Source organism: Rattus norvegicus, chromosome 3, assembly GCF_036323735.1.
Source record: "Rattus norvegicus strain BN/NHsdMcwi chromosome 3, GRCr8, whole genome shotgun sequence".
Lineage (NCBI taxonomy): Eukaryota > Metazoa > Chordata > Mammalia > Rodentia > Muridae > Rattus > Rattus norvegicus.
Window position 1 is genome coordinate 90,180,212 of NC_086021.1, and position 24,798 is coordinate 90,205,009.

Here is a 24,798-nt window from a genome sequence, read left to right on the forward strand (position 1 = left end):
GAAAACTTTCAGGAGGGCAATATTAAGGGAATATTATCAATCTTCAATCTCTTAAGGAGGAATTGTTCATGAAGGCAATCAAATGTGAAAAGAGTTCTCAGCATCCCCAGATACTAGAATCCTATACAGCCAAAGGCCTGATGCCTTCTGCTAATTAAGTTGAATGAAGGGGGATGAGACAAATACTTACTTGGGTGTCAGTAATGGCTGCAGTGCTACTTCCTCTGTCTCAGACACACCAGATGGGGCTTTTTGGCTGCTATAGGACATCGATCGGCCCAGGTAGGGGGCAGTTGTGCCTGGTTCAGGGGACCCTAGTCCCCGGCCTCTTAACCCATCTGGTTTGCCAAAACGGGGGACGGCTGGGCGTCCCAGTGGAGTCTTGCTCAAGGGTGATCTCTTGGAATCATCTGAGGAGGAACTAGTACGGGGGGCATGGCCTGAGCCTGGTGTTGACTGAATGCCTGAGTCTCCCAAGCCTGGTTCTTCCTCACGGCCTGCAAGTGGAGGTGACTGTCGTAGCAGCTTCTCTCGTTCCTGAAGGGAGGCCACGATGTGGCGAGACAGATTGTCATAACGGACTGGTGAGGGCTCTCGGTGTGGTGGGCCAGTTGGCAGCAAACGTGGGTGCCTCTCGGCTTCCCGTTGCTGGGCCAGCCGGGCTGACAGGAAGGGAGAGGTGTAGCCTAAAGGTGGGTCTGGCTCAGGCCCTGCCTGTACTGACTCAAAATCAGGGCTGTCTGAAGGAGTGAGTAGGCTGTCATAAGATAGACTTCCATTGCGTGTCTGATTGGCCAGGCTCTTATAGGAGGTGGAGGTGGTGCCCTCTGAACGAATGGACTGCAACTGGCCCAGCTCAAAGCCCGTGCCCTGAGCTGACTTGAGGCTGGAGGATCGTGAACCACTGGACAAAGGATCAAAATGAAAGCTTTTGCCAAAAGTGGGAGACCGGAAGCTCTCTGGCTCCAAGCTGGGTTCTGAGCGGTAGCTGGGATGGCGGCTGCTATCTGCAATTGAAGTTGGTTCCTTCAAGCTGTCTCCACGACTCAACTGTGGAAAAAGTGTAAAACAGTCTTAGCAATCCTTTTGATAGCTAAAAAGATCGACTGCGGAACAGAATTACATGCCAGGAGTAAGTACATTTCAAACTTGGACATCATATAGTTTGCCCTTAACAAAAAACTGTGACTTGGAACAAATACCTCATTTTAAGATGCAGGAAATGAGGCTTACAGAGACTAAGTAATTTGGCAGAAGTCGTTTCTCAAATCAGATTTGACACTAATTAGTGGTTTTATCTAGTATGCGTCACTGCTCCTTTTTTTGATGAAAAACACAAGGAAATTCAACTCCATTAATGTCAATAATCGAAAAATGCCCTTGGCTTTTATGTTCCCTCCTCCTTTCCTCAAGAACTAACATAGGTTATGACCCCACTTCTTAGAGTACACAGTACCTTGGCGCTGGAGGAATGAGGCATGGCGGCTGATGTGCTACTGCTGCTGTAACCTGGCCGATACTTGTACATGGTAGGTGTAGGGGGGCTGTCTTTGCCCAAGAGACTGCTATCTACAGGAGGAAAACCCAGAGGGAACTACTTTTAATAAAGTTAATTCTTTAAACTTTTTGGGGTTTCTGAAAGTACAGGGAACGGACATGGTAGAATCATGTATACCTAATAAAAGCAAAGCCTAGGGAACAAGATTTTGCTACAGTGCCTGAAGACTCTGCTGGGCCTGGTGCTTAGACACAAGCCTACAGTCTCTGCTACTCAGAAGGCTGAAGCAGGAGGATAAATGCTGAGCAGATATACACATGCAAGCCAAACATCCATATACATAACATACAATAAAAATTAAAAAACAATGATAAGGTCAGTGGTGGTAGATAGAACACATCTTTAATCCCAGCACTCAGAAGGCAGAAGCAAGCAAAGTCCTCTGAGTTCAATAACAACCTGGTCTACATAGTCCTTGTTTCTTTGTTTCATTTTGTTTTTCCAGAGAGAGTTTCTCTGTGTGGCCCTCTCTGTCCTGAAACCTTGTAGACCAGGCTGGCCTTGAACTAAGAAGTCCATCTGTCTCTGCCCCCTGGTGACCCACCCACTAAAGGCTTGCGTTTGTTTGCTTGTTTAAAGAGCAAACATCTATACTAGTTTCATAATCTGTGGTGGGCAAATGCATCAAACATACTAAGAGAAACTCTGATTCAGGCAGACTCTCAAAAGATAAAAAAGCAACAAGCCATAAAAGCCTACAGACCCAAGTTCAATTCCCAGAATCCACAGTGGAAGGAAAGAACCGATTCCTGGAGTTGTCCTTTGATCTACCCACTCAGCACCACCCACATATACAACATAAGATTGTAAAAAGTAATTCTCTGTGAAGTCCCAATCACTATCTCTTGCTAACTGGCATCCCCCTTTTCTAGCTATTCAAAGAAAACTGCTCAAGTATCATCCACTGGGTGTTCTCAGCCATAAGTCAACTATTACCTCCCAGCCCTTGCTCATTTCCTTACCCTCATTAGTAGCCAGGCTGAGGTGTGTTCGAAGCCCTGTGTATCGGCTCAGGTCTGGCTTAGGAGGAGGTGGAGGTTCCGCATCCGCAGACTGGCTCTCTGTTATCTCTAGGCTTCCCTTAGACTAATAAATGGAGGGAAATCAGAGAGGGAAACTACATTAAGGTAATATTAAGTCGGCATAGTGTAAATACTGGGACAAGAGTCAGTTTGGGGATAATAAAGGACAAAAAAAAGCTGAGCGTCTGTCATCTGAAAGATGTTACATCTTATGAAGACATGGAAAGTGGCTCAGTGTCTACTGTCATGGAACTTGAAATGTAATGAAGAAAATATCTGTGTTTAAGTGACTTTAACACCAAGATGTACACTCAGTGCAGGTTCCTATCTCTTTGCCAGAGCGTGAAATTCCCTGGGTTTCCCTAGCTTTACTTTCCTAATTTCTCACCTTAGTCCTCCTCAGTTCTCCCTGGATGCCATTATCCATGATCTTCACAGTTATCTGCCCATCTGACACTTCTGGTCGAAGGAAAGGGGGTCTGATTACAATTGTCTTCTCTTTCTTTGGTCTCCCCAAATACCTGGGTAGCAAAAGTGAGAAGGCTTTCACTTACTACTTCATTCAAAATTTCTACTTGCACACCATCTAGGAAGCACGGTGCATACACAATAAGTCATGAGCTGAGGTATATGGCTCAGTGATAAAGAACAAGACCCCAGTTTAATCTTCAGCCAAAAACCAGTCCTATCAGAGTCTATCAGAGTAAAAGTTAGTCCTAGCCTGATTTAATTCAATGAAAACCTTCAGCTTGAGTAGGCCTTTACAGGCAGGTATCTAGCACTCTGCAGGTAAATTGTATACATCCTCAGTTCTCAAATGCAATTAGCCATACCTAAACACTATCAACTGAACTCAAGAATTCACTAAAAGATCAGCATGCCTCTTCCTTGTAGCGCTCACCATTCTGAAAGCAAACCCACCCTAAAAGGCCATTTTCCATTAAAATTCCCTTATTCAGAACAAGCCCAAAGGAGACAAAAGTTTGACCAAGAATGAACACTAGTCCAAGGGTGTATGTAGGTGTACCTGGGTGCTGGAGAACTGCAGAGGACACGGCTAACATTGTTACAACAGCCATTGGTAAAGGGATTCACACCTCCCCGGAATTTTCCTGTAACCTAGGAGGCAGAAAGAACCAGGTAGGTCAGACTATGCCAAAAGGCAAATTATTGTGTAGCCATTCTTTCAGGTAAAAAATTGATGCTGGTGATGATTAAGAACAGATTCTAGAATGAGGGTTCTAAGTCTACCTCATGGAAGCCAATCCTCATATCAGTTTTCTGTATAAAATGGGGTTAACTAAGTACCTCCCCCCCCCGGGGGGGGGGCTGGGGACCGAACCCAGGACCTTGAACCCAGGACCTTGCGCTTCCTAGGTAAGCGCTCTACCACTGAGCCAAATCCCCAACCCCAACTAAGTACTTTTCTGAATATTGACTTAAAATAATCCAAAAATCCACAGATGAGTTCCCTTATATAATGGGTACAGTAACTGCAAATAGCCTATGTACACTAACTCATCTCTCCATCATCGATACCTAATACAGTATGTTATATAAAGAATTATTGTATTATTTACATAACAATGCTAAGAAAAAGGATGTATATATTCAGTGATTTTCCCTCCAAGTCTATACCATCTCTATTTGATTGAACCTAAAGAATCCACAGATAGGCTGACTGCAAGATAAGACTAAGCAATTATGGTTAGCTACTATTATGTGCACAAAAATAATCTTTAAGCAGTACTATGTATTTCCTAAAATCTGTCCCAACTCGTTTCTATAAATTCACAGACTAAATATTTGTTAAGAGAATTAGAACAAGACCATTTTTTAAGGTTACTGTCTTCCTTTCTTGAAGACAGGGTCCAGGTAGATCGATCCTATTGCCTCAGCCTCCTAAGTAAGATTCTAGGTCTGCACTACCATTCCAAGCTTTAATTCTACTTATTGAGGACCTAGGCCTCCTTCACTTTCCCCACTACTGTTAATCTCTACACCATCACACTAAGTATTCGCTAGCATTCTGTTTGGGAAAGTATTAATGTTATTAAGTAAGGACCTAAGACATGTCATGTTTAGTCTCCTGCCAGTTCTCCTGGTACCTGTTCATTGGTTGTGCGTCCCCTGGCCACCAGCACCACATGAAATCCTGTGAGGCCAGCTACAGGGATGAAAAACAAGCCAGCCACACACATCACTGCCATTCTGATTCCAAGCAGTCAAGGAAAACAGGACAACGTTATCTTGCTTTCCCCAGCTCTACTATACCACTTCCCCTTTACCTTTCCTAACTCAAGGATTCAACTTGCCCCTCATCCCACCCCCCATTCTATACCAAAGGCATTCAAGGATACGTGACAGCAGTTCGGACCCCTGAGAGTTCCTCTATGTGACAGAGGACATAAAGGAGGCCAAAGCCAAACACACCCATGATGTGGGCTGTCAGGGAAAGGAGGAAAAGGAAGAAGTATCTGTAGTTCCTGCGACCAATACAGTTGTTCACCCAAGGGCAGTGATGATCAAATTCCTAGGAGCAAAAAGATACAGAATAAAAGGCATCCTTAAAACATAGCACCAGGGGTTGGGGATTTAGCTCAGTGGTAGAGCGCTTGCCTAACAAGTGCAAGGCCCTGGGTTCGGTCCCCAGCTCCAGAAAAAAAAAAAAGAGAGGCAAAAGACAAAGGTAAAAACATAGCACCAGGGTTAGCCAAATGGTTCACTGGGTAAAAGTACTTGCCACCAAGCCTGACAACCTGGGACTCACATGATAGGAGATAACCAAGCACTGCAAGTTATCCTCTGTCACATGTGTGCCAGGCACACACGTACATCCACCTGTCCACCTCCCCATCCCTGCCCAACTATGCCACATACATAATAAAAAAGAAAAAACCCCCACCAAAAAAAGCAGCATTAGATTTCTTCTGTTGAAAAGAGGAACTAAGTAACAGAGCATAAGTTTTACTTTTGTTATTTATGATCATTTAGTTACGCAATTTTGAAAAGTTTTAAAAATTTAAATTTAAAAAATATTCAAAGCAGTTTCTCTTTGCTTTCTGTTAACGCAAAGACTCCGGAGGTTGGCCAAAAGCCAAATTCTCAAGTTGATCTAAAGTCTGGCATGGTGCTACAAGTCTACATCTCTAGTACTTGAGATATAGGAAGATGGCCACAAAAGTTTGAGGCTAGCCTGCTCTATATAATGTGTTCTAGGCCAGTCAGGGCTACATAGCAAGTCCTTGCTTTAAATAAAAAAAAAAAAAATATATGCAACCAAAAAAGACAAATGTTGGTAAAACATTCAAAATTTATGGAAATAAAAATAAAACAACACAGAAGGATAGGTACTAAACACAGGTCATGCTCTTCGTACAAGAGATAACACTAAGTCACCACAGGATGGACAACTGAACCAATGTTGGGGTGAGGAAAGCTGTTATTAGAGCGGAAGCGTCCCTGTGTAATAACAGTTCATGCTCTGGCTCTCATGTGCTGCACTCTAGATAGCACTCGATTCAGCTGGACCATGCAGATTAGGCAGCTCCACAGGACTATACTTCAGGAATCTACACTAGGGGCTACAGAGATTGCTCAGTGATTAACATGTATGCTGTTCTTGCCACGGAATCTAAAATCTGTTTATGGGTAGTCAGCTTACAACTGTGAGGCCCCTGGCCTCCTCTGTCACCGGCACTTCATATGTAAATACCCACAAACACATATAATTTAAAAATAAATCTTTGTTTAAAAAAATTATTCTAGGGGGTGCAAGACTGCTTAAGAGCAGTTACTGCTCTTGTAAGACCTGGGTTCTGGTGCCAGCATCCACACAGTCGATCGGTTTTAGTTCCAAGGGATCTAAAGCCATCTTCTCGTCTCCTCAGGCACCAGGTACACACAAAAATAAAAAACAAAACTTTTTAAAATGTATTTATTTATTTTTAAAGATTTATTTATTTATTATATATAAGTACACTGTAGCTGTCTTCAGACACACCAGAAGAGGGCATCAGATCTCTTTACAGATGGTTGTGAGCCACCATGTGGTTGCTGGGAATTGAACTCATGACCTCTGGAAGAGCAGTCAGGCACTCTTAACCGCTGAGCCATCTCTCCAGCCCTTAAAATTTATTTTTAGGGGGTTGGGGATTTAGCTCAGTGGTAGAGCGCTTGCCTAGGAAGCGCAAGGCCCTGGGTTCGGTCCCCAGCTCCGAAAAAAAAGAACCCCCCAAAAAAAAAAAAATTATTTTTAAAGAGAGAGCTGGAGAGATCTTCCGGAGGACTCAGGCTCAATTTCCCACATGGAAGCTCATAGCTGTCCGTGAGATCCACCTCTGGTCTCCAAATGCACACAGTGCACAGATATACACAGGCAAAAACATCCATATAAACACATAAAAAAATAAAAATTTTAATTAAAAAAGAACCTACCATATAGTAAGGAGGAAGACAACTTAGGATAAACAGAGTCTCACCTCACCGTCCAGTGCTCTTACCTCCACACAGTTGTCACAGACACTGCAGTGGGAGCATCTAGGAGGGCGGTAAAAGCGGCAGGTGGCGCACCATTTCATTCGCACCTGGATACCCTTGATCTCCACTGTTTTGTAAAGGGGAGCTCGGAAATCATCTTCTTTGTCTTCGTCTTCTTCAGCTAGAAAAAGAGAAAAATTTACAAACAAATATGCGCAAACTATTAAGTACTAGGAACATAGGATGTTCAGAACACAGCTCCTTAACAGGATGTGCATTTGTGTGTCTGTGTGTGTGCCAGAAGGTGTTGGATCCCCTGGTGGTGCTGGAGTTACAGGCAATTGTGAGCTGTGAATTGAAGCTCTCTAGCACCAAAAGAGTTTCTTTAGTACCTCGAAATAATGTTATATTTTACAAACCCACAGCTCACATCATACTGCATGGTTAAGAACAGAAGTTTTTCCCTCATATCAAGAATAGCAAGAATATATACTCTTACTTAAATTTTTAAAAATCTGTGTATATGTGAGCACCTGTGTGTGGAGGTTAAAGGACAACTTTTCAGGAGTCAGTTCTCTTTTCAGTTCACAGTTCAGTTGGGTTCACAGGAATTGAACTTACATTTATTTTTATTTTATGTATACAAGTGTTCGCCCACAAGCATGTATATACAGCAAAAGCATGGAGTACTCAGAGGCTTGTAGAGGTAGACTTGTAAGCCACCATGTAAGTGATAGAAATAAAGCCTGTGGTCTCTTTAAGAATAATAGCCTGTGTTCTTAACTACTTAACCTTACTTATCTCCAGTCCAAATAAATAATCTTTTTTAAAATAATTATTTATTTTATGTACACAAGTACACTGTAGCTGTCTCCAGACACACCAGAAGGCATCTGATCACGTTGGTTGTGAGCCACCAAGTGGCTGCTGGGAATTGAACTCAGGACCTCTGGAAGAACATTCAGTGTTCTTATCACTGAGTCACCTCTCCAGGCCCCAAATAAATAATCTTTAAAAAATCAAAATAAAAAAAGAGCAATCTGTTAATGGATACTAGTAACTTCCCCAGTGCACCTTCTTTCACAGTGATGCTGGCTATAAGTGAACATTGATGATCTTGTAAAATGCATTAATACTTTACTTACTTTTGTCTTATCTACATATGTATTAAAATTCAGTAAAAAATCTATTCAGGGCTGGTGAGAGAGCTTAGCCAGTAAATGTACTAGCTGCCATGACTAACAACCTGAGTTTGCTTCCTGAGACTCACAAGGTGTAAGGAGAAAACTGACTCCATATGTGAACATAAAAAAATATTGCATCCGGGCTGGAGAGATGGCTCAGCGGTGAAGAGCACTGACTGTTCTTCCAGAGGTCCTGAGTTCAATTCCCAGCAACCACATGGTGGCTCACAGCCATCTGTAATGGGATGCTCTCTTCTGAAGTGTCTGAAGAGAACTACAGTGTACTAATATATAAATAAAATAAATCTAAAAAAAAAATATGCATCCAATACACACATACAAAATAAATAACATACATACACAAACACAAAATTTAGTAAATAAAAACCAATTTTTGTTAAGTTTTTGTTTTGTTTTGTTTTGAGGACAGGGTTTCTCTGTATAACATTTCTCTGTGGAGCTATGACTGTCCGGGAACTCTGTAGACCAGGCCTGCCTCAAACTCAGAGAGATTCCCCTGCCTCTGCCTCCATGAGTGCTATATTAAAGGCATGTGTCAGTATACTCCCCCCTTGTAATCAATCTTTAATTAAAATTTATATTTAAGTAAACAATCATTTTTTAAAATGGGGGAGAAATCCACAATCTAATGAGTAAGAGAGACTGGGAACTATTAACTAATACTGTGAGAACAATTCTACACACACTGTGGGATGCACACACTGTGGGATGCACACACTGTGGGACCACAGATGAGGAGGAAGTGTACTCTGCACTGGGAAGTAGGGTTCAAAAGAAAGGTGCTCAGAGAGTGATATACATATGATGATTTCCCTTGGTTTACAAATTATGAATCTATCTTAAAAGATAATTTACATTTCAAAATACATAATTACCTTTTCCCCCACAAACGAATCTCTTGCTCAAAGGGTCTGCTCTTTTAATTCCATTTTCCCCCACACTGCTACTCAAACTCCAATTTGCCTCTACTGAAGTTTTCAACTTCCAGAAACTACCCCTTTTTGAAACAATGAATATTACTTTCCCCCTCATATGCAGAGGGCAATTTTTACTTTTATAATTAATCTAGAAAGAATGTGGGAAATGAAGTTTTCAGCCAGGCTTAGTGGCAAACACTTTTAACCCCAGAGGATGCAGATCTCTTGTGCATTATGCACAAGACTTTGGGTTCAATCCCCAGACTGGAAGTAAAAAGACATCTTATTACTTCTGTAGATACATATTATATGTAAATAAGCCTAAATAGTGACATATAAAAAAATGATTGTTTTCCACCATGCTCTTACTACATAGCCCTGGCTAGCCTGAAAACTACTTAAATCTGCCGGCCTCTTTCTCTCCAGAGCTGGGACCAAAGGTGTGCAATCATGCCCAGCTCACATGCACAATCTTCAGGGATGTAGCTGTGATAGATATCGTTACTGTCTAACACATACAAGCCCCTATGTTTAATCCTCAGCAATGTAAGAAAACAAAAAAAAAAAGTCCTTCAAAATAAAGGGAGTATACCACAATTTAAGAGTTCTCTTTAGACGATGAAGTTGCATGTAGCATTTGTCTCTGCAATATTCCTAAACAAAGATTTAACTAATGCCTAATTTATTTTTTTTAAATGGGCAGTGCATGCCTTTAATCCCAGCAATCAAAAAGCCAGAGGCAGGTGGATCTAGTGAATGAGGCCAACCTGGTCTATGGAGGGAGTTCCAGGACAGCCAGGGCTACACAGAGGAACCCTGTCACAAAAAATTAAATTAAATTAAAAAACAAGTTAATTAATTAAAGATAAGGAATCTCCCTCTGTTACCTAGGCTGGCCTCAAACCTGGGCTCAAACAACTGTCCTACCACCATGTCATGTACCATCATCTTGACACAAAAATCTCTATTATACACATCTTTTCAACAGGAAAATCAAATGCTTGGCATTTTAAAATTTCTGATTCTTCCACATTATCACCTATAGAACTTAACTCATTTAACAGCAATAATTATTTTCATTACTTATCAACACACACACACACATACACACACACACACACACACACACGCACACGCACACGCACACACACACACACACACACACACCCCTTCTGAACTCAGCTATTTGAAAGTAATGACCCTAAAAACATTTTAAAAGCTGGGCAGTAGTGGTGCACACTTTTAATCCCAGCACTCAGAAGGCAGAAGCAGGTGGATTTCTGTAGAGTTCAAGGCCAGCTTGGTCTATAGAGCAAGTTCCAGGCCAGTCAGGGCTACAAAGACACTCTGTCTCAAAAACAAACAAGCAAACAAGAACAAAAAAATTAGAAAAAAAATTACAAATGATCATCATGGCTTCTCATATAGTATATACTGAGTATCTGGTGAATCAGTATTAATAAACTCACTAAAGTATTCTTCCTTAGTTTTGGGGCCACAAACCTTCTCTCACAGAAATCCCAAACGATCAGTTACACTGGTCTTCCAAGTACAATGACAGTCAGGAAAACCTCATCTCATTTGCTATCCCAAGTCCACTTAGAAAAATCATCTTACACTTGTGAGGAAAGTAGATGTCATTAGGAATAGCTTTTGCTAGCTCATGGTCTCTCTACCTCTAACTCATGATAGTTCTTATTCCCATCCCCTTTCCAAAGAAAAGCCTACTCCCTCCATGAGCAGGACTTCAATATGCATCAGAAAGGATCCCGTTTGTCTAGAAGCTGACTTTCGGCTTTTCCTATTCTTCAATTTAGGCTTCACATTCTTCTCTGGCTCAATCTCCTCATGCTTCTTTTCACTTAAAGTATTATTAAACTCACTAAATATTATTATCAACTCACTAAAGTATTCTTCCTTGGTTTTGGGGTCACAAACTTTCTCTCTTCTTCTCTGTTTACTTCTTAAAAGAGAAAATCTGATGCTTGCTGACTGCTTGCTCATTTTCCATTCACTGCCTGCAAACAACTGTAATTCACCTCTACCTTCTCCTTATACATAAACACACCGCTTAAAGTACTATTAAGATAAACTTTTCAGTCAGGTTTAGTGATTCACACCTGTAATTAGAGCACTCAGGAAGCTAATGCAGAATTCAAGGCCAACCAGGGCCTTGAATGAGACCCTATTTAAAAATAAAAATTTTTTAAAGAATCGATTCTTAGTAAGCAAAACAAAGGGCGATTCTGAGTTACCATACTAGTAGTAAGTCAGTTACTTTATGAATTCTTAGCTTTCTCTTTACTTTCTCCTCCTTCTTGTTCAATCCCTCTTCAATGACTATTTCTCCCATACTCATAATAAAAATGGCAGAACTGACCAGATCTTACCTCTTCTCTTTCCTAAGCTGACTCTTCTTTCTCTAGATAATATTACTCCTGCTCTTTCAAATACCATAGCTGCATATTTCTAAAACAAAGTATTTAACTCCTACTATTCAATTGCCTACTGGTTAACTGTACCAAGGAATACCTCAAATTCATTATCTAGGTCTCAGAATATAGTACTTGTCTAAAGCCTGGTTCAATACCTAGCATGGAAAAAACAAAAGCAAATATACAGTCTATTTAACATTCAGTTTATAAAAATCAGCATCTGAGCTGGAGAGATGGCTCAGTGGTTAAGAGCACTGACTGAGCACCGACTGCTCTTCCAGAGGTCCTGAGTTCAAATCCCAGCAACCACATGGTGGCTCACAACCATCTGTAATGGGATCTGACGCCCTCCTGGTGTGTCTGAAGGCAGCTACAGTGTACTCATAAAAATCAGCATCTAATTTATCACCCAAGTTATGAACCTTGAAACTACCACAATAAAACTCTCCTTTCCCAGCTAAGTGCTACGCAGGCCTAACTTGCTTAGCTTCTAAGTTCAGACAAGATCAAGCATGCTCAGGGTGCTGTAGATTATTTTTCACACTGCTCTGCCCCATTAAGCTGTCATAAATGATTCTGTTGAATCTACCTCTGAAAAAGCTGTAATTCTAGTCTTAAGTCCAAATTTTCATGGTTTATATTATTGCCAAAGCCAAACCCAAAGCCTGTACACTGTCTGAAGAGTTATTTTTTGCAAATTTAAGATCTTTTAGTATTAAAGGAAGAGGTATAATATATTTACCAGAGGCTTACTTGTTTAATTTAGCAAATGAAGTCCTTTACAACCCGGGTCTGGGTTTTACCTTTTTCTGGTCTCACCATATACTACACTATATAATACTCCAGCAATGATAACTTCATCATTCCATGGTTAGAATGATGTGTGTTCTTCCTTTACCTGAAATTGCCCTCCTGTCTTCTACTTGGTAAAGTCTCTCACCCATTCTTACTTCACTAATTTCTCTGAGCAAATAACTACATCCATGTCTATGTGGTTAAGAGAACCATACCCATCGCTTCTCGGCCTTTTGGCTAAGATCAAGTGAAGAGAACCGTACCCATACTTTCTTTCTCATTTGTACCTAACACTACTCAGTGTATAAGATTAAATAAATTTCTGAATAAAAATCAAAGATTTCACCCAAAGAAGCAGACCAAAGTGCAACCCTATTCGAGATGCTATTTATAGGGCTGGAGAGAAAGCTCAGCAGTTAAGAGCACTGACTGCTCTTCCAGAGGTCCTACGTTCAATTCCCAGCAACCATCTGTAATGGGATCTGATGCCCTTTTCTGATGTGTCTGAAGACAGCAAAAGTGAACTCACATACATAAAGTAAATCTTTAAAAAAAATCATAAAAAAGATGCTATTTATAATCAATACATGTTGAGAAAGAAATAAATCAGTTTCTCTAATGGAATGATACTGGGTATCAAGCCCAGGAGCAATAATAAGCCAACACAAAGCAGACTCCAGTTTGTATGCATATATGGTAGTTTAGTTTGTTTTCCTTTTCCTTTTGTTTTTTTTTTTTTTTCGTTGTTTTATTGTTGTTTGGTTTTGAGAGGAAAAGGACATGAAGTTGGGTGGGTAGGGAGGTGGGAAAGATCTTGGAGGAGCTGGAGGATGGGAAATAATATGATCAAACTATAAAAAAAACTTAAATAACAATACAATTTAAATAATAAAGCTTAGATCCAAAGTGAACCAAATTAACTAGATATTGTGATATATGTTCTAGTAACAGTGTCCAAAAATCCTACAAGCCCAAGATCAATAGTTATCTGACCACATAATTATTTTTAATGATAACAGGGAACTTACATGAGAGTACAGAAAGGTCTTACCTCGGGGGAAAATTCCTGGGTCCATAAAGGTGGCCATGCTGAAGTTGGCCAGCACGAAAAGGAACATAATCGCATTGTAAATGGGCACTGCAGGTGACACATCCAGGCTTAGTCCTGGACACCTGCAGATGATAAAGTAGGAAATAAACTCCCTTGGCACCAGCACAAATCTATAGAGATTCAGCCTTCTTACATATATGTAATTCTTAAGTGACTTTCCTCTGACATCCCAAAGTACCTTTATCTTTCTTATCCAGCAGTATCCCAGTTTCCCATAAAACTCTTCAGTTTACATCAGAATGACACAATCTTGCATTAACCCCCTGCATCAAGGTCTGTTTCTTCAGAATCTTTGCACAGCCTTACAATTCACCTATCTCCTTACAAACCAGACATAAGAACTAGGGATTGACTATGAGTACCAACTAAATTCCTGTCTCTGAAGCAACTTACGGTTTGTGGACCCTCTCTCATTGACAACCAGCTTAATAGCCCAAAGCATGCCGATGCTACCTGCTTCTCTAGCTCCCCTTCTGTCTTTACAGGTAGCTTTGAACCAATCTCAACTACCTTGGATTTCTCCAGTTACCTCTCTAGAGACTAATTCTAATGGTTAAGAATTGAAAATAGGGCTGGAGAGAAAGCTCAGCAGATAAGAGCATTGAGTGCTCTTCCAGAGATCCTGAGTTCAATTCCCAGCAACCACATGGTGGCTCACAACCATATGTAATGAGATCCAATACGCTCTTCTGGTGTGTCTGAAGTGTCTACAGTGTACTCATAGACATAAAATAAATAATTCTTTTAGAAAAAAAAAGAATGTGGAAAGTACAATTGCCAGTTCAAGGTTCATGTAGGCTCCACAGGAGAAAAAAAAACAAACAAAAAAAAAAACAATGTTCACCTTGGCAGTACATATACTAAAATTAGAATAATGCAGATCATCGTGCCTTTATGCAAGAATGACATGTAAATCTGTAAAGAACAAAGAACTAGATTTCTCCTGATATCTAAAAATGGAGCAAAGAATATGAGGAAAAGTTAAGCCAATTTCAGACAAAAGAAATTCTAAATCCTATGGAAGGCTCGGTGGGAGGGGGCACACATATCCAGTATTCATAGCATTCAAATCAAGAGGCATGCTTTAGATACCTCTAACAAGAAAAACAAGAAAGAGTGCTAACATAAATCTGACTTCAGGTTCTTTCAGAACCTAATTCTGAATAGAGAGGCTGTCCTCTCTTTCCCAGGAACCTTACTTTATCAGTATTATCTCTCAGCTCAGCTCAGAAGAACTTCCTCCTCACTACAAGACATTAGCTAAGACTCTAATCTGCTTTGTGTGGTTGAGAATTTAATCTCCAGAATAAGGACAGCATCTGCCCTTGTCCCTTTTACCCAGTCAGAATACAGGAAGAATTTAATGAAGGAAAAGATGGGCTTAGGACAATAAGACAACATGGATATCTGAAATACTAATTCATTATAGTCAAGAAGGGTGATCAGTTTCAAAACAAAAAACACAACTGTAAATAGTGACACAGGACAGTTTAGAAGCAGTGGGCTTTTTAATTAGATATAAATAAACCAATGAGACACAAATCTCTGTCACCACTATCCAGTATTCCAAAGTCAGCCATCCATACATTAAAAATGTATAAATACTACTAAGTACTATTTATGTGCCAGGCTTTGCAGCTAGTAAATATTAATAAACTCATTGCTTCTCTTTACTGGGCTACATAGAATTGGGAGCCAAAATAATAAGATAGCTGTCAAAATGAAAATATCCCTTTAGCCACAGTTCCACAGCATTATCACAGAAAGTCCCTTCCTCTGTGAGCACTTCTGCTCAGGAAAGATGTTCTTCTGTCACGTCATCAGGAGCTGGTGTGTAACTATAACATAAGAAGGACGAGCCCGCAGAGCCTACGTCCCAGGTTTCTCAGGAGGGAAGGAAAGAAACTGAAAACCAACCATCCAGGTCAGAGCCCCTCCCTAGTACTTAGCTGTCCTTCAATTTCCGCCTGAGGAAGAGAAAGGGTGACTCACTTCACTCCTACAGCCTGGGAAGATAATTAGAAGGGAAAAATAAATTAAATCTTTAGGACGCTGAGGTGCTTGTGATTTAAAGTTCTTAGAACTGGTTGGTCACTGTAGCCCCTCAACTCAGAGTTCAATCTAGGTCTTTCTTTTTTCTTATTATTTTCCTCCTCATACCCTCCCATTTGTTTGGTTTTTCTGAATGAGGGTCTCTTTGTGTGGCCTATTTCAGCCTGGAACATTAAGATACCCTAACACTAACTTTAGAACTTCTAATATTCCTGCCTGCTTCAGCCTCCTTGGTGATAAGTATTACATACACCTGGCTCAACTCTTGACCTTTTAGACCTCAGCTTTTTTCTTCAGTGTCATTTCCAAACAAAATAAATCACCCAATTCCTTGTGTATCTGTCAAACTTTATCTTTAAATCTCTATCAGTGCATTTCAGGGAAATACATAATAGTAAAATTCAATCTGTTATTAAAATAAAGATCGTCCCCACAGTGACAGAATGTCTAAGTGATTCAAATAATTCACCTTCATGAACAGTGTCTTCTAGACCCAGACTTGCATTCTAGCTAAAGGAACAATCCCCCTCAACATTCTGGGAGCAAAGCCTGTCTCGGCCACACACCTATGTTCTACTTGTCTTGAGGAAAAGCTTCCCATGTTTTAGCACTCTGCTAGATTCCAAGATGGCCACCCCAAGTGGCCTGTTTGAGTTGGTGGCCTTAGAGATGTAGCCAGAACTAAGGAGAGAAGTCAGGACTTGTCCTTAGCTCTAAGTAATAATCACAGAGCACAAGAAGTTTAGGGAGTGGCTGCAGCTCAGAAGCTGAGTCACTGATGGGATTCCCAGACAAACCACCCCAGGTAGAACAGGTTCTTCTGCCCACCCATTCATTAAGCCTATTTTCAATGCCAAGTAAAAGGGAAGTGGGGGTTTCAATATACACTCTCCTGAAAGCCTGTTCCCTAGCATTTCTAATACTTCCTACTATGTAAAAGGGAAAAAAAAGGTCAAGTTCCTAGAAAGAAAAAAAATCAAAAAGTTTTAGATTCGAATTCTCAGTTCACAGGAAGCTTGCCACTTGTCACTTCAGTTATGTAATACAACATGAAAATAAAGGAGCATGTCTGAAAAGAAACTAAAATTCTTTTGTGGCGGAGGAGGGAGGGAGGTCCTGTTCTTTGAGACAGGTTCTCATTTTGTGGACCAGGTTGTTCTCTTGCTCAAAGATCCATCTGATTGCCTCCCAAGTGCTGAGATTAAAGGCATGTGCCATGCTTTGCTACTAGAATTCCTTTTAAATCAGCATCTATCATACTGAGAATTCACCAGATACAAGACACAAGAAAAATCATCACTCTCATCAGTTATCATTCCAGCTCTTTCCTCCTTAATCCCATCTCCCCTTTGAGGTCCTAGAGATTCAAAGACACTTAAAGCTGAGGCACTAAGCTCCTAAAGAAAAGAGCGTTGCCCATGTGCTCCACCCGAGCCTAGCATACTTCTTGAGCATTTGTCCAGTGTGTCTTGATGAGAAGGCTACAATTAATGCTCCATTTCCAGCCTAGAATTTCATCAAGGAATGCTTCTGCAAAAATTCCATGGAAAACAATTTGTCCTCTGAGAGGTTCATAAGTTTCTCTTTACACTTGCTTTTTATACTTCTATACTTTATAATTTCCAGCAGTTGAACCATGTATGCTGTAGAACCTGGGCACTTATTCCTGGATAAGGAAAACCACACGGGAAGGAAAGAAACACCCATCCCTCAATTAATGCCCCAGATCACCAGGCTGTTCCCACACAAATCAGGTGCTATCACCTCTACTGGTATGAAAAGAAAAGAAAAAAACTCACAGAAGTTGCCCAGTTCTGTAGATAGATTGGAAGAGACCTGAGGCAGAATCTGAAAGAAAGCAAGTTGGGCCACGGGTAGGACACTGGAGAGACCATATGTATTACTAACCTTTTATTCTACCAAAACCAGAGATCTTCCTACCTCTTCTCCCCAATTTCAGAAATGGAAAATTAAGACTGTGTACTTGGGAATACTATGGAAGAGATCAATTTAGTGATTCCCAATGATGTTACCAGGAGCTCTGAGGTCTTAGGCACTTTGGGAAGCTGGACTTGTATAAATTTCATTTGAATCCTAGCACTCTTAATTTTTTTTATATATATACTGAGATTTCACGTGAGATGCCATCTAGAAACGTTCACACAGCTGAAATAACGTGCTCCAGTTAGAAAGGAAGAACTGAGGTCCAAAAACATTAACAAAATACCAAACTCAGTCTCCTGACCTCAAAAGGCGAGCATGTTGACATTCACCTTTAATCCCAATATAAGCCAAAGGCAGGCAGATCTCTATGAATCTGAGGTCAGCCTGGTATACATAATGAGCTCCAGGCTAACCAGAGCTACATAGTGAGACTGTCTTAAAACAACAAAAAAGGGTTGGAGATTTAGCTCAGTGGTAGAGTACTTGCCTAGCAAGCACAAGGCCCTGGGTTCGGTCCCCAGCTCCGAAAAAAAGAAAAGAAAAAAAAAAACAAAACAAAACAACAACAACAACAACAAAAAAGCAGCCAGAGGTGGTGGCAAACCTCTAATTCCAGTCCTTGAGAGACAAAGGCAGGTGGATCTCTGAGTTCAAGGCCAGGCTAGTCTATACAGTGAGTCCCAGGACTGGCTCAGTGCTACAGAGAAACCTTTTCTCAAAAAAGCAAACAAAAAAGTATTGAACTACCACAGATGGAACCCAGATGCAAACTCTTATTATGTAACCAGGAAGATGCAGGTTTACTTAAGCAGATACTCTCCTACCCAAACAGTGAAGACAGAAATGAATTAAGACAGGCTACTTGCAGCTACTGCCTGGCTTTAGTACTGACCAAATGAAGTCAAGGAGGAGGAGGATCAGCTCTAGGGATAATCTCAACTACTCTTTGCAGACTTCTCTGGGACAGAAAAGCATCATTATTTCTTTGATGACCAGACCTAACTGCTAATTTCTGTTCATAGCTTTCCCTACTTAACAAAGAAGCACGGAGGGTAAATTGTTCCTAATTAGTTGAAGCCTACATGCCTCTACTAATTATGTCTGCCAGCTGAAAGGACCTCTTCCTCCTGCTCCCAGTCCTCCGGGTCCCAAAGTAATTATCACCTGGGACCTAGACTGATGTAAGAGCCACTTGTAACCTAGTGAAAAGAAGAGGAGGGTGACAGAGCAGTTACAGATTTATGGCCCCACATAGAAGTGCGTTCAAAAAGAGCTGCTTCATCTCTTCATTTAAACCAGCGAATTCTTTCACATAGTAGTTTTAAACAGTGTTTAAATCTCAAAAGGGGAGGAATGCACAGAAGAACCACTCTTGAGAGCCATGGTGCCTCGGCCCAGAAGGGCTTATTTAGGAGACACTTCAGTCAGATGAAAAAGACAAGGCTCAAGGCTCTCAGAAGAAACAAGGTGACAGGGACAGAGACTGCTCAGTGGTTAAGGGCACAGTTGTTCTTCCATAAGACATCCTTCTTGGGCTGGAGAGATGGCTCAGCGGTTAAGAGCACCCGACTGCTCTTCCAGAGGTCCTGAGTTCAATTCCCAGCAACCACATGGTGGCTCACAACCATCTGTAAAGAGATCTGATGCCCTCTTCTGGTGTATCTGAAGACAGCTACAGTGTACTTATATATAATAAATGAATAAATCTTTAAAAAAAAAAAAAAAAAAGACATCCTTCTATAATTCCAGGTCCAAGGTATCTAAGACCCTTCCTGGCCACTGAGGACACGGGAGTTGGGGGGGAGTAAGTAAAAGCAAGAAAGTGCTTATGACTTGACTCCACGGGTGAGACTTTGGTAAGAAAAGGAAGCCCAGACACTGATCCTGTGAAAACTAATGATGGAGGTATTTCACTTGTGATTTTTAGGCTCTCCTAAATTTGAATTAGAAGCAGAAATTTCAAATAGAGCCCATTTTTCCCCAGGCTAAGGATGTAGTTTTATGTTAAAAATAGTCACCTAACATGCACAAGACCAGAGTCAACTCCCTGCACCACAAAAAACAAACAAACAAACAAAAACCCAAAAACTTTTTGCTGCAGCTGACACAAGAGGGATCCGACTCAACTTGGAGCAAAGAATGAAAAAGTAGTCGAAACAGCTTCATCTATCAGTAAGACGGTGCCTGTCAGGACAATTCTTTTGTGGGCAAACTGGTATAACAAGCCAAGCACTTCAGTGGTTCCAGATTAACAAATTAAAATACGGATTCTGCATGCTTGATCTCAACAACAGTTTGGAAGAGAAAACCACTTATACTGTAGTTGAATACTTTAGCTACTACAAGAGCTTGACTCCCAAAGGAAAACAGACATTCCTATCAGGTAGATCCAGTTAGCCATCTCTCTTGACCCAGCACAACACTATTAAAGCACAAAGATATAAATATCTCTTAGTTAAGTTTTTGATTTTGTTACTCATAAACAGCAAAAATCAAAACATGTTGACACTGAAGAAGCACTCCTCCATATCAAGGACAGAATATGAGTTACACAAGTGACAAGAGAATGAAGAATGAAGATCTTAGTTCCCTGATCACTCCAAGAGGTGCAGCTGGAATGCTAGCTCAATGACTCAACAGTATGAAGCTCAGAAGGCTGGTATAGACTCATTATAAACTGCTTATAGAAAAGACATTAGATGGCCACATGGGACAGAGGAGGAAAAAGCCAGTCTCCTCCAGTAAAACAAAGATGAACAAAGTCTTAAGATCCTAACCTGGAAGGCTGCAGATCCTAGACTCTAAGTGAGGTATCTTTGAATGCCAACTACTTTTCCCATTAGAATTAATGAGTTCAAGAACTCCCACTCCTTTTAGTGGGAACTAATGCAAATAACTCTTCTAGTATTTTCTTTCCAAATAAAACTTGGGTCTTTCCCAGGAGCCTTTACTTCTCCAGACCTTAGCGCTTACAAGTATAGAAAAAAAAAGCATCTAGGTAACACTAAAAACCAACACTGTCTCATTAGTATATCTTAAGTCAATTCCCAAGCACTCAGAAGGCTAAGGCAAGAGGATCATGAATTTAAGGCCAGCCTGGGTTACATAACAAGATTCTGTCTCAAAATTCTCAATTCTGGCAGAAAAAGATAAAAGCATGTATACAATCCAAGAATTCAGGAGGCAGAGGGAAGATTAACACAAACTTGAGGCCAACTTGGTCTACTTATGGAATGCCAGGCCAGTACGGGCAACACAGTGATACTATGGCTCAAAAACAAAAAAGAACAACAGCAGCAGCAGCAACAACACCACCTCTCTGATGTACTCAGCTTTCACAATTCTAGCCTATGTCTCAGACATGCCAGATGTGATTGCTATTTGAAAAGACTAAGTCGGCACAGCCTGGTGGTACAAGCCTTTGACCTCAGCACTTGAGAGGCAAAGGCGCGTAGATTACGTGAGTTCACAGACAGCCTGATCTACATAGTAAGTTCTAGGACAGCCAGGACTCTGTAGAGATCCTGTCTCAAAAAGAAAAAGCAAAGCAAAACCAAAAAACAACTAAAAAGATTTAAGTCAATTCTAGTTCTCTTTTTCATTTAAATTTCTTGAAGCCTCTCTGTGCTTTCCTATTTCCTTCCTAGTTTAGTATCACCTATGATGGAACTAGATAGGAAAACATGAAGACATCTGAGTTCACAGGACAGGAAGTAGAAGAAACCAACAGAGTAGGGTCAGACAACTAGTTGGCCTTCCAAATAACTAATGAAACTGAAGAAATAGTCTTCACTTCCATGGCAAGACCCTCCCACCGCCAAATGCCACTTCGGAAAAAACTCACGTAAAGGCAAAGAAGAGTGTTGTAGCTCCCACTAGAAATATGGCGGCTGCTGAGACCGGTACATACTTGCTGGGTTTGAATCTCTTTCCAGACTCTGCGGGCATGTTGGAGCTCTGATGAATGATGTGCCCTGCCGCATAGCCCAGGCCCACACAGCGGCAGAACAGATAAGAAAATGGGATGAGGGAAACAGAGAGGAAAGAAAACTGGGGAAAACAGAAAATGTAAAATTATCACCCTTCCCCCTCCCAAATAAAAATGAAGGTCAAAAGATCTCAAATGAAGGAAAGCACATGGGAGGGGGAAAGGTGATTTCAACTGATTAAAAACCACCTCCCCAGAATAGAGCAGAAAAGGAGATTAAGAAACACAACTTGTACAGTTTAAAACGTGAAGACAAACAGGCTGTACGCATGCAAACAGTCGCAGGTGGAAAACATGCAGTCAGGCAGATCAAGGTATAGCTCATGGATGAAGGCAGGTCTTCAAAAGGGAGGAAAGAAGTATTGGGGTGGGGAGGGCAGGAACTCTTCTGAGGAGATACAAGAGCCCCTCCACAACACCACACTTCACAAAAATAGGAGCAGCACCTAAAAGGTGTGCCCTGGTTTTCTATTTTAATCCAAGAAGGAACTTGGGGTCTCTTCCAGCTTAAAAAGAAGCTGATTTTTTTTAACTGCAGTTCTTGTTCCTTTTTGGCAGTCTTCTCAGTGCCACCACTCTCACACCTTGACTTCACCAGGGCTGGCTGTCTGGCAATGGTGATTTAATTTTATTTATTTCTCTCTTGATGGCCAAAGTTGGACAATAGCTGTTACAGGGTTGAGTTGTAAATCCTTTTCTTTGAATGGGGAGAAAAAACAGACAGCAGTATTGCCTGTTTTCAATCTTTTCTTGTTATTATCACGCCTTTTAAGGGCTCCGTTTCCCATCAAGTTCATGAAAAACTAAAAGGAAATTTAAAATCCTTGAAGCCATGTCCTTTTCAATAAGCAGAATAAGATGAAGCTGATTTCACCTGACGACAGTTTAAAAGATTACTGTAGATAAAGTTCCAAAGATGTCCCTGTTTCCAGGTTAGTCAATGTCTCTGATCTTTTGTCTTCAATCCTGGGCTTCCTGGATGCAGAGTTCAAGTGGGATATGGTGCTTTACCTGGAGAAAAACAAATTACTTTTATCAGAAGAAATCTTTCATGGTATTTCTTAACACCAAGGCTAAAACCCCAGGCCACTGTTACTAAGTGCCTTTTGAAAGAAAGACTATTTTCCATTTCACTTCTATGTATGTAAGAATGAACTCTAAATGGAGTGGAAAATACATTCAGAGTCCTTCACCTTTTTAAGGGCTACTCTAATTGGAAGGGAGAACCACGTCTTATCTGACCTAAGGTCATCCAAGGACTGGCTCTTATAAGACCATCTCTCTTGTAACAACGTATAGCAATAAAAAAAAAAAAATCTAAAAACAAACAAGGGCACAGGAGTGAAGGGCACTGCTAACACAGACTTTTCTCTTTGGACAAAGAGTATATTTATTCCTGTAATAAAGCAAGGAAGCTTAAAAATAGGACAGCAACTATCATTTCCTTTTTTGTGTGCCTCTTTCTATGCCTATGGCTTTTAGCTACAACACCAAAGAGGCAAAAATTCAATTTTTGGACTTTGGGAATCATCTATTAAGGGTCCTAGGCAAAAAAACAAACAACAAACAAAAAAAAAAAACAAACAAACAAAAAAAAAAAAAAAAACAACTTGCACCAAAAGGTGAAATATTCTCTTTAAGAAACTAGGTTCATGAGAATAGGACCCCCGTTGAAGGAATCAGAGAAAGAACTGGAAGAGCTTGAAGGGGCTCGAGACCCCATATGTACAACAATGCCAAGCAACCAGAGCTTCCAGGGACTAAGCCACTACCTAAAGACTATACATGGACTGACCCTGGACTCTGACCTCATAGGTAGCATTGAATATCCTAGTAAGAGCACCAGTGGAAGGGGAAGCCCTGGGTCCTGCTAAGACTGAACCCCCAGTGAACTAGACTGTGGGGGGGAGGGCGGCAATGGGGGGAGGGTTGAGAGGGGAACACCCATAAGGAAGGGGAGGGGGATGTTTGCCCGGATACCGGGAAAGGGAATAACACTCAAAATGTATATAAGAAATACTCAAGTTAATAAAAAAAAAAAAAAAAAGAAAAGAAACTAGGTTCAACGCAGGGATTGGTCCTTTTCCTCCAAATTTAGTAGTTTTTAATTCCTAACAAAGGCCTATGTGGAGGTAACCTAAACTCCTTATTCAATATGATTAAAGGAACAATTATTTCTGATGATCACAGTAACAAAACAACACGAGCACCTTAATTTTACAGGATGCTTTTCATCTGGTGATCTCAAAGCACTTTACTCACATTATCTGGTGACAGAGTCCCTTATCCTATTTTGTAAAATTGATGGCTAGAGAATGCCTGGGGCCATTCCACTGAATCACTTGGGTAGTCAGGTTCAGAACCCAAGAGTATAATTGCTGACACAGACCCTTTCTACCACACTACATGCCTAATGATACCTTGGAATCTACAGACCAAAGTTTCTGCTTAAGTTAGAATTTCAAATGAAAGCAGTGCCATTCCCCACAAGCTGTATACTATTTGATACTAATAGCACTATTAAAAACATCGAAAGATCCAGACAATGAAATACAAATGTGTTTAGGAAGTTATCACTTCTTCTCTTACCCAAGACATAGAAGGCAAAGGAGCCTGCTACTGTCACCACTCAGTGATAGTGGTGAACGCCTTTAATCTCCACACTCAAGAAGCAGAGGCAGGTGGATCTCTCCAAGCCATCCTGGTATGCACAGCTTCCAGGCCAGCCAGGGCTACACAGTGAGACTTTGCCTCAAAAGAAAAATTAAAAAAAAAAAAAAAAAAAAAAAAAAAGGATGGGAGGGAGGTAAGCAACATTAGAGGTAGGCCCAAAGTTTGCACTAAGTTTTTACAGTCCTAAAAGCCAGATCCTATTTAGTCCTGATTTTATGCTTATTTCTGTTTCCTGACTTTAGGCCTAAATATCTTTATCCACTGGAAGAAGCATATCTTGATTTGTAGACAGTACTATTAAAGGAAATGTTTCCCTCAAAACTCCAATGATAAAAGGAAAATTACTTAATTATGTAAAGTGAATCCTATACTATTGCTGATCACATTTACTACAGAATAGCAGCCACACAGATTAGTTCTGCCATGATACAGCAGTACATGTAATTATGGAACCACATACAGAAATATAAATAAACCATTGTCAGAAATGTTAGGATATATATTAGAAATGACAAGATAAAATAATTTATTGGTGGGGTTGGGGATTTAGCTCAGTGGTAGAGCGCTTGCCTATCAAGCACAGGCCCTGGGTTTGGTTCTCAGCTCCGAAAAAAACAAA

At 40.7% G+C, this 24,798-nt stretch overlaps 1 protein-coding gene across 6 annotated transcripts in view; it reads right to left on the reverse strand.

Moving 5' to 3' along the window:
- The window catches only part of Zdhhc5 (zinc finger DHHC-type palmitoyltransferase 5), a 28,156-nt gene that overhangs the window by 1,478 nt on the left and 1,880 nt on the right, over nucleotides 1–24,798 (reverse strand). For 2 of the 6 annotated variants that reach the window (XM_017591897.3, XM_063284138.1), the window contains exons 3-13: nucleotides 24,096–24,257; nucleotides 21,363–22,517; nucleotides 13,463–13,584; nucleotides 7,083–7,240; nucleotides 4,941–5,113; nucleotides 4,689–4,791; nucleotides 3,608–3,699; nucleotides 2,969–3,101; nucleotides 2,521–2,644; nucleotides 1,457–1,569; nucleotides 191–1,050 (exon numbers count right to left, since the gene is read on the reverse strand). In XM_017591897.3, the coding sequence (XP_017447386.1) occupies nucleotides 191–1,050; nucleotides 1,457–1,569; nucleotides 2,521–2,644; nucleotides 2,969–3,101; nucleotides 3,608–3,699; nucleotides 4,689–4,791; nucleotides 4,941–5,113; nucleotides 7,083–7,240; nucleotides 13,463–13,584; nucleotides 21,363–21,466 (1,982 nt within the window). In that variant the 5' untranslated portion in view covers nucleotides 21,467–22,517; nucleotides 24,096–24,257. Of the gene's footprint in view, nucleotides 1–190; nucleotides 1,051–1,456; nucleotides 1,570–2,520; nucleotides 2,645–2,968; nucleotides 3,102–3,607; nucleotides 3,700–4,688; nucleotides 4,792–4,940; nucleotides 5,114–7,082; nucleotides 7,241–13,462; nucleotides 13,585–21,362; nucleotides 22,518–24,095; nucleotides 24,258–24,798 lie in introns of those variants that run through there. The other 4 variants (XM_017591896.3, XM_017591898.3, NM_001039338.1 and 1 more) reach the window with 3 other exon arrangements.